Here is a 9,877-nt window from a genome sequence, read left to right on the forward strand (position 1 = left end):
GAGGGTGGGTGGGCGATAGAGGAAAAACTCCAACATGCAGAGAACCAATCAGATCTCAGAGAGAGAGAGGAAAACGTAGTATAAGAGGAGAGAGACTGATGAAAGAAGAGAGATAGGAAGAGTTGAGGAATGATTCATGTGGGTGGATGGTGCACTGGTGCAGGATCGAGAGAGAGAGAGAGAGAGAGAGAGAGAGAGAGAGAGAGGAGAGAGAGAGAGAGAGAGTAGGTGGTTTCTCTCCCTGATTATCTCTGTGTATGTGTGTGTGTGTGTGTGTGTGTGTGTGTGTGTGTGTGTGTGTGTGTGTGTGTGTGTGTGTGTGTGTGTGTGTGTGTGTGTGTGTGTGTGTGTGTGTGTGTGTGTGTGTGTGTGTGTGTGTGTGTGTGTGTGTGTGTGTGTGCGCACGCGGGTGGGTGGGTGGTCATTGTATTTCTTCTCAGATAAATCCCCTCTAGTCCAAACCTCTGACCTCAGACAGGCAATGAATGTAAACACCTACAGTATGTATAACAGAGTGTACAACACACACACACACACACACACACACACACACACACACACACACACACACACACACACACACACACACACACACACACACACACACACACACACAGACACACACACACACACACACACACACACACACACACACACACACACACACACACACACACACACACACACACACACACACTTAGCATTTGTGGTGAAGCATACAGACAGATCTTCTAAATAACATGATATGTGAACAAGTAACCAACATACGTCGGTGAGGTATTGTACCAAGGAGAGAGGAGTGCTAGGGGTTGAGGTAAAAGAAGTGATACTGAGTGATCCTTGAATGGAGCTCAGTGCGTTTAGTTACTCAGTAGAGACAGTGTTTTAATGAGAATATTGATGCATGACATCAGAATGGAAGTTTCAATAAAACAAGTCCACATCGCAACAGAGTTGCAGTCGAGGTACAAATGGTTTAGTCAGAATGTATGTGTAATGAATGTAAAAAGTAATGCATTTTCTCTTCCTCTCTTTTACTGTACTGTATGTGTCTATCCATCCATCTATTCCTTGATCCATCCATCCATCCATCCACCCATCCATCCATCCATCCATCCATAGGAAGGTGTGGTTGAGTAAAAAAGGCAGTCCTACATGTCGTATCACCAGAGCTACCTTCACCAACGAGCGATCCATCGACAAACTGGAGCTGTCTGGATTCAAGACCCGCTTCTGACCACTGAATCAAACGCACCCTGGTCCAGTCCTCCTCATAGACCTCCGGGAACCACGCCTGGTCCTAATCTCTAGCTGGAACAGTTAGAACTATTTTCATCTCATCTGACATGGGGAGATGTTGAGTCAAATACCTGATAGTTTGAGTCATATGTCTGGTAGTTAGAGTCAAATACCTAGTTCTCTGAATCAAATACCCGATAGTCTGAGTCAAATATCTGGTAGTTTCAGTGAAATGTCTGGTATTTAGAGTCAGATACCTAATACTCTGAATCAAATACCTGGTAGTGTGAGTAAAATATCTGGTAGTTGTGTTTTTCCATGAATGGAGATCAATTCCTTTCCATTAAATGGTATCACTTTATAAAAATGGACACGGGTTAGTGGTTAATTAACCATGTATTATGAATTGTTATCTTAAGTAAGAACTAATTGATGATGCATTACGTGAATACTAACCTCTTCAGGTGGTGTTGGGGTAGAACTGGTGTCTGCATGTCTGCAGTCAGTTCACAGGGACAATACTGACTTAATTTTGTCCAATCTGTATGGTAGCGTATGTTAATACAATAATATTGTATCCCCTGAGCAAGCAGGCAAGCTCTATCACAAATTGCAGCACATGCACAGGAAACCGGGTTCAAATCCGGGGTAGAAGAGGAAAGTGACATAGTGCAGCTTTAATTCTAAAGGGATATTCACACAGGGATTTTGAGTGAACAAGGATGATGGACAGAGATGTCATTTTAGATGTTTTAGCCATAGCCATTATTTTCTTCTTTGAGCAAATCTTTGAATAAATATGTTTTTTAAAGCAAAAATGTTTAACTCAAATGTTTGCTTCCGGGGATTCTACAAATGTATTCTAAATCAATTTCTTTTTTTTTCTTTTTTTTACTTATGTTGCTATAATATCAGTAGTTCTCAAACTTTTTCATCTCAAAATATTTGGTTCCAGGCAGGGACCCCCAGAAGCAAAGATTTGAGATAAAAATGTATATAAATATTAAAAGATTTGCACATAATATTTCAAAAGAAAAACCTCCAAAATAGCAGATCTACAAGCTGCACTCGGTTCCGCTAATGAAAACGTATTTTGAGATGAGCTTGTATATCTCCTATTTTTGAATAGTCAAATAAATCTAATGTGACACAGATGCGTTCCCGGATTGAATGGGTTAAAACCCTGACACCCTTTTTGCCCCCGTCAGAATTCATTAGTGTGATTAATCACTTCAACCCTGACATCTCTAGTTTTGGGCAGAAATGTAAAGCAAATTGTCACAAAAAAAATTATATATATATAATATTTTGGTTCCGCTATTAAAAATGTGTCTATTTCTAAATGTTTCACGATTTTTCAAACATAGCACATCTACAAGCTCACAGCATTTCACTGCATGGCAACACATTGTGATGTTGTAGATCTGCTGTTTCGATCTTTCGATCTCTCTCTCTCTCTCTCTCTCTCTCTCTCTCTCTCTCTCTCTCTCTCTCTCTCTCTCTCTCTCTCCTCTTATGTTCTCCCTCCCACTCACTCAACTACAGGCTGTGATTAAACAGACAATAGCAGCTAAACGCTTTAACCTTTTCAGAACATCTCATGTGTTTACCATGTTGTGTTGTCCAGTCTCTCTCTCCATCTTGTTCTCTCTGTTCAAATACAGTCAACATGTAAAAGCCTTTGCTGGTGGAACATAATGGTTCATACTGCATAATGCTTCTGATGAAACAAATACAAATTAATACATAGAATATATCGTTGCTGTCTCTTATCTCCATAAGTCCATATTTTAACTTGTTGTGTTTTTTTCGTAAATTAACGCCCTACTTGATCATACTACAGCATCACACAAAAATATCAAAAGTAGCAGATGTACAAGCTCGTAGCGTGGTGCGAATCGGCGTGTTTCGAGCTTGTAGATCTGCTACTATTTATGCTTTTGAATTTGAGTCCCGAAAAGTAACAGTTTTGGACATATGAGGACATACGAGGTTTCCACCCGACAGAGACGATATACAATGTATGTAAAATTGCACTTTGTCTAAAATATAATTTAGTTAATTATTGTTTTATTTTTTTTATTGAACAGGAGCCATGCACAACATAACCACTTGAACCCTGTCATCCTTATTCTGAGTGGAACATTCGCCTAGAAGAGATCTACACTCTCTTCTAGGGCTGTCAGTCATCGCACCTCCTGCCCGAGCCCTAGAATGTCTGTGATCTTACATACATTTCATGTATTTCAAATACACAGTCATAGATCACCCTCGTCGACGCACTGTGTAGTGACCATCTGCGCGGCCATAAAAGTGCTCTAAACTCCGTCTGTACTCACCCAATAATTAATTCCTAAGACTTGGAGTCATATTTTGTCCTCTAGTTTCATATCCATTTGAAAGTTCTGCCAGAAAACGTGTGTTTAGTCAAATATCTCCACTTTTCCACGAGTTGCACACGGACGACTTTCTGTACGGAGCTAGGAGGCGCGACTTGAGTGATGGACCGAATTTACCCAAACTTCGAATTTGGTCCATCACTCAAGTCGTACAGAAAGTCGTCCGTGTGCAACTCGTGGAAAAGTGGAGATATTTGACTAAACACACGTTTTCTGGCAGAACTTTCAAATGGATATGAAACTAGAGGACAAAATATGACTCCAAGTCTTAGGAATTAATTATTGGGTGAGTACAGACGGAGTTTAGAGCACTTTTATGGCCGCGCAGATGGTCACTACACAGTGCGTCGACGAGGGTGATCTATGACTGTGTATTTGTAATACATGAAATGTATGTAAGATCACAGACATTCTAGGGCTACTCCTGCCCCTGGTCAAAACGAGTGCTGATATTTATTTATTTTACGTTGCTTGAGTGTGTAAATTTTTCCAATTTTATGTCTACTCCATCACATCTCAAAGGTAAATATCATACTTTTTACAGCACTACAATTATTTGAAAACTGGAATTACAAGTTATTTTGTAAATTTGGAATATTATTATAAAAAAACCTACAAACAATTATTTTTTTATAGTTTGATGAATGTTGAAATAAAAGAAAGAGTATGTTTACTTTGTAAATACAGTACATTCTGATGCCAAGAGTGTACACATGTAAAAGTGTACAAATGGACCAAAATGGACCCATAATTGGTTACATTTGTAGGTTTTTACGAATGGATAAATGTACTTATTTATTTTTATAAATAATTTATTTTATCTTGGAAAAAATCCGCAAGACCAGGAATCCACGCATTTGCATTGACAAAGCATTGGCAGATTCTGCCCCAGAGGTAAAATAAAAGTGCGGTGGATTTATTTTACCTCTGGGGCAGAATCTGCCAATGCATTGTCAATGTAAATGCGTGGATTCACACAAGAGCAGATTTTTCCGCTTGTCGCGCAGACCTTGCGTTTATCTGCTCTCCGTGACTAAGCATAAAACTGCTGGAGGCAGGAGCCGATTTTCTCCCTCTGTCCAATCGGGTGAGTTGAAGGCAGACCGTCCCAGGATTCAGGAAGCACCATGGTGCTCAAGGCAGCAGGCGGTGCGAGCTACGGGGACGGTCTTGAATGTGAGTGACAGGTGTGTCACAGCGTTTTTTTGAATCCGCTGGCTGCAAAAAACTGTTGCCGCGCACAACCTGCGTTTAACAGCGGCCAGCCAACTCTTGGTGGGAGCGTGCCCTAAGGATTTTATTCTACACTCTAGGAAAACAAATCCCCAATGAATTTCATTCTTTATTTATTTGTATTTATTTTTTGCACTACAAACACTAGAAAGTGAATTAAAAAAATTCAATTGGTGCACAGGCATCTGTACATAATTACAAATGCTTATTTATTTTGAAGAATCCCATTTTCCATCTTCTATAATTGCTAACATGCAGCTACATAAAAGAACCAATCATTAATATCAGTTCTATAGTAATTGCATTAAAGTACAAGACTCTGACAATAAAACATTATTATTCATGCTCTTTAAGTAATGAAAATGTCGAACTTGAAGGCAATAAAATAAAACACACAATCAAGTCTTTGTACTAACAAAGAAATGCAGATAACATTTCAACAGTCTCACAGACATAGAATAGGAGCAACAGTAATCGATGGCTTGATTTGAACTGGCAGATATATCTGTAAATTAACCTTCCAAATACACATGTATTGTCTTAAATGAAAACTAACCTTTTCATCTGAAGCTGAGGTTTAGTCTAATCTGTGTGACTGACAGGAGAGATGATCAGAGGAGCAGAGTTTATACCACCATTATTCGAACTGGGACTGAAGTATGGATAGAGTTTCTCAGTGAAGGTGCAGCCAGTGAAAGAGTAAAGATGAACTCTGGTCTCTACATCATAAAAGCAGACCTGACCCTCCTCATAATCCACAAACACTCCCACATTCTGGGGCTTCCTTCTTACAGGGAGGAGGACCGCAGGGCCAGCAGCAGCAAAATACTCATTTCCATTCCTCAACACTATAGACCAGTAACCGTCGTTGGGTGCCAGTGGGATTTTTCCCTTCCTGTTGATGGACTCTCTGGCCACTCCTAAAGACCACTCAGTCTTCCCTTTAACCTGAACCTCATAGTAAAATCTTCCTGAGGAGAAACTTTGTTTTCCTAAGACAGCGACACGAGGGGAGAATCTTTCTTTGTTGTCTGGGAGATTCTTCTTCACATCTCCAGGACTCACTTGTTTTCCATCCTCAGACAGGATGAGTTTGCAGTATGCTGTATCAGGGTCCAGAGTTACATCCACTGCATATTGCTGGATCCTCCACAGCTCAGCAGCATCACACAGCTGTTTCTCCATCTCTTGACTGAGTGTCTTCTCCAGCTGAGCCACAGCTGTCCTCACAGTCCCCAGGTGTGGAGACTGATGGACATTGAACTTTGTCCAGTCCTTGGTGAGTCTCCACCCAGTGTTGATGGATGTGACGTTCTGTAGGAGGTGGAGGTGGTCTTCAGTGAGTGAGAGCTGCTTCAGTTCAGAGCTTCTCTTCTTTAACTCAATGATTTCTTGTTGCAGCTCTTTAAGAAGGCCTTCAGCCTGTTTCTCTGTTGTTTTTTGCTGATCTTCAATCACATTTATGACCTCAGCCTGGCTTCTCTCAATACAGCTGATCAGAGCAGTGAAGACCTGCACACTGTCTGCTATCTCTCTGTCTGCGTCATTCTTGCTGAGCTTTACTGAGTGTTTGACCTCCTGAATCTTCAGTTGTCTGTCCTGGATCATCTGCTGAACTTCAGCCTCTGTCTTTCCCAGCTCCACCTTCTTTCCTTCATAAGCCTCTTTCATAGACACAATTTGATGTAACTTGTGGTCTAACTCGGTGCAGAACTGACAAATACACATGTGGTCAGTCTTACAGAACAGCTCTAGAGGTCGGTCATGTTTCTCACACATATAGTCTTCCAGGTTCTTTAAAGGGTCAATTAGTGTGTGTCGTTTTAATGCTGGGACTGTCTGATGACGCTCCAGGTGAGTCTCACAGTAGGAGGTCAGACACACCAGGCAGGACTTCAAAGCCTTGACCTTGTTCTCAGAACAGATGTCACAGGAGACTTCATCTGTTTTAGCAGGTAATTGGTTTGTGGCTGAAGTGGTTTTCAGCTGCTTTGACTTCCTGAACTGATCAGCCATCTCAGAGAGGACTTTATTAACAGAGAATGCAGGTCTCTTACAGAAGGTTTCTTTACATAGCGGACACTGACACAAATCACTACTGTCCCAGTAATGTGTGATGCAGGTGTTGCAGTAGTTGTGTCCACATGGAGTGGTGATTGGATCAGTGAACACATCCAGACAGATAGAACACAGGAACTGCTCTTCAGACAGGAGGCTGCCGGCACACGCCATTTCTACACACTGAGAATAAAAGTGAAAGAAATGTAGTTCCTGAATGATACTTCTTACAGCTTATTGGTTATGAATCAATCTGATCAGGATTGTTTTGGAACAGAGCAATGTTGACAGTTACATCACTGAGACATATTATTTTTTACCAAAGATTTCAAGGAATATGAAAATATGTGAAGATCATTTCTGGACACTTTAATACATGTTATTCTCTGTTAATGAATAACAAATCACTATACGCTGTACTCACCTGTCTTTCTGTAAAAGTTCTGAGATTTGTAGAGATTGTGTGCGCTGCCTAACTACTATCACCGTCTTACTTTCTCTTTAGATTTACTGAGGAACTCCTCCTTGTACTGTAATGTTAACCCTTCACATCCTCCACTCTTCTCTGTCCGTCTCTTTCTCATTCCCTTTCTCTCCTCCAGTCATCCTCTTGTTCTTTTGAAACCTTTTCATTTCATTTCGTTTTCTACCAATATTCTGGTAGAACCCAGGTGCCCATAGTGACATGTTCATATTGATCTCTTTGGTTTGCAGGCGTGTGCACATATATGGCCCAAGGGGGGAATGAGCCTCTGCCACTTTGCCTTTAGATTTGAAAAGTGCGCTTTTTTGGCTGGTGTTAATTATATTAAATAGTTTCTTCATTTATTGAAATCATAATCATTGTGTGTGTGTGTGTGTGTGTGTGTGTGTGTGTGTGTGTGTGTGTGTGTGTGTGTGTGTGTGTGTGTGTGTGTGTGTGTGTGTGTGTGTGTGTGTGTGCGTGTGTGCGTGCGTGCGTGCGTGCGTGCGTGCGTGCGTGCGTGCGTGCGTGCGTGCGTGCGTGCGTGCGTGCGTGCGTGCGTGCGTGTGTGTGTGTGTGTGTAAAAGAGTCACCAAGGCCCTGTCAACTGTCACTGCAGGTGATGAGGATTGTGAAACAAGTCTTCATGTAAGAGTTGAAGCTACAACTTATGAGGTTTGTGTCTTTTTTATCATTGAATGATATTCTTGACATCCATTCAGACAGTAGACTAATACATTAGACACATCCATTCAGACAGTAGACTAATACATTAGACACATCCATTCAGACAGTAGACTATTAGACACATCCATTCAGACAGTAGACTATTAGACACATCCATTCAAACAGTAGACTATTAGACACATCCATTCAGACAGTAGACTATACATTAGACACATCCATTCAGACAGTAAATTATACATTAGACACAACATCCATTCAAACAGTAGACTATACATTAGAAATGGCATTATGAGCCATTAGATGGTGGGCCAGAACATAATTAATGGCTAATTTAAGAACTGTAACATGTGACAGAAGGCCTTATATACAATACTAAGTTCATTACTATGAACGTTAGTAAATAAAATGTGTATGATTATAACTGCGTAGTGCGTACTGATAGAACTGCATGTGCAATCATTGTTACATGTGCAGATAAAATACTAGTGTAATCATATCGGCCGAATCCTTGAATGTGAGGCCATTTAGTTCATTAAAAAGTTAGAAAATAACACTGGGCCTCATTCATGAAGCATACGTACACTCAGATTAGATTTAATCCTAAACTCAAATACGAGATTGTTGTTCGGTATTTACACACAAATTCACCTCTGTTGTTGGGCACTCATATGTGGAATAAAACATGCGTAGGTGTTATTAGAATGCCTTGTTCTTCATATAAAATCAATGTTTATATGACCAACATTTAAACATTCAAAAGATAAGGAAAACATTATGTATTTTATGTATTGCTTGTTTTTGAAGTTAAGATGCATAACTAGGCTTTATGACATGATGCAATTTTAGACCTATTTGTATGTGTTTTTAGTTAACACATTCAGAGCTGAACAATTATGTCCGACCACAGACACACCATTGTCATGGTACTTACTGTATTAATCTCTAATAGTAATATGAAAGTGGTTGATGACATGAGAACGCCACACTTTTATTTGTTTCTCTTCTTTCTGCACTCCAAACACTACAAAGTGAGTAAAAATCAATGAGTGCACACACAGGCATTTGCACATAATTACAATAGCTGATTTATTTTGAAGAATCACATTTTCCATTTTCTATAATTGAAAACACACAGCTACATAAAAGAACCAATCATTAACATCAGAATCTTTACATTAAATATTTTCAATTAACAGTTTTATAGAAATTGCATCAATAAAACATTGTTAATATTCTTGATAGACAACTTCAACTGGAATGCAATAAAATTAAACAAGTCATTATAACAAGAAAGTAATTTAGACACAATTTCAACAGTCTCACACACAGGAAAATAAAAATGTAAGCTAAATCATTTATGAACACACTCTCTCTCTCTGCTATATATCGTCTCTGTCGGGTGGAAACCTCATATGTCCAAAACTGTTACTTTTCAGAATTAAAATTCAAAAATAGCAAAAGTAGCAGATCAATAAGCTCAAAATCCGTCGCTCGTACAGCGTCACACATGCTTTTTTGTGACGCTGTAGTATGATCAAGTAGGGCATTAATTTACAAAAAAACAAAAAGGTAGAATATGGAGATAAGAGGTTTCTGCCCGACAGCAGCGATATATATAATTGACTTAATTGATTACATTTAAAAAAAAACATAACAGACAGTTTTTCTGCATATAATTGGAACAATAATTATCTTTAATAAAAGATTGAAACAAACAGCAAACTGCACACATTACAGCCTATCAAACCTCACAGTATGTATGCCATTGCAGATGCTTCCACAAATTAGATCGAGAGCT

At 39.6% G+C, this 9,877-nt stretch overlaps 1 protein-coding gene across 1 annotated transcript; it reads right to left on the reverse strand.

Annotated features, from left to right (window-relative positions):
- Positions 1–5,218: 5,218 nt before the first annotated feature.
- On the reverse strand, positions 5,219–7,401 carry LOC308100993 (E3 ubiquitin-protein ligase TRIM39-like). Its single transcript, XM_080450239.1, has 2 exons — positions 7,354–7,401; positions 5,219–7,112 (listed from the first exon to the last, which is right to left on the reverse strand). The coding sequence occupies exon 2, from the start codon at positions 7,101–7,103 to the stop codon at positions 5,454–5,456; it is 1,650 nt and encodes a 549-aa protein (XP_080306365.1). The 5' UTR covers positions 7,104–7,112; positions 7,354–7,401; the 3' UTR covers positions 5,219–5,453.
- Between the last annotated feature and the right edge of the window lie 2,476 nt (positions 7,402–9,877).

The sequence above is a fragment of the Gymnoscopelus braueri genome, assembly GCF_963280865.1.
Source record: "Gymnoscopelus braueri genome assembly, chromosome: 14".
In the NCBI taxonomy this organism is placed as follows: domain Eukaryota; kingdom Metazoa; phylum Chordata; class Actinopteri; order Myctophiformes; family Myctophidae; genus Gymnoscopelus; species Gymnoscopelus braueri.

What these genes read in the sequence shown, in the direction of transcription:
- LOC308100993 (XM_080450239.1), bottom strand. Translation starts at nt 7,103, where the DNA reads ATGGCGTGTGCCGGCAGCCTCCTGTCTGAAGAGCAGTTCCTGTGTTCT.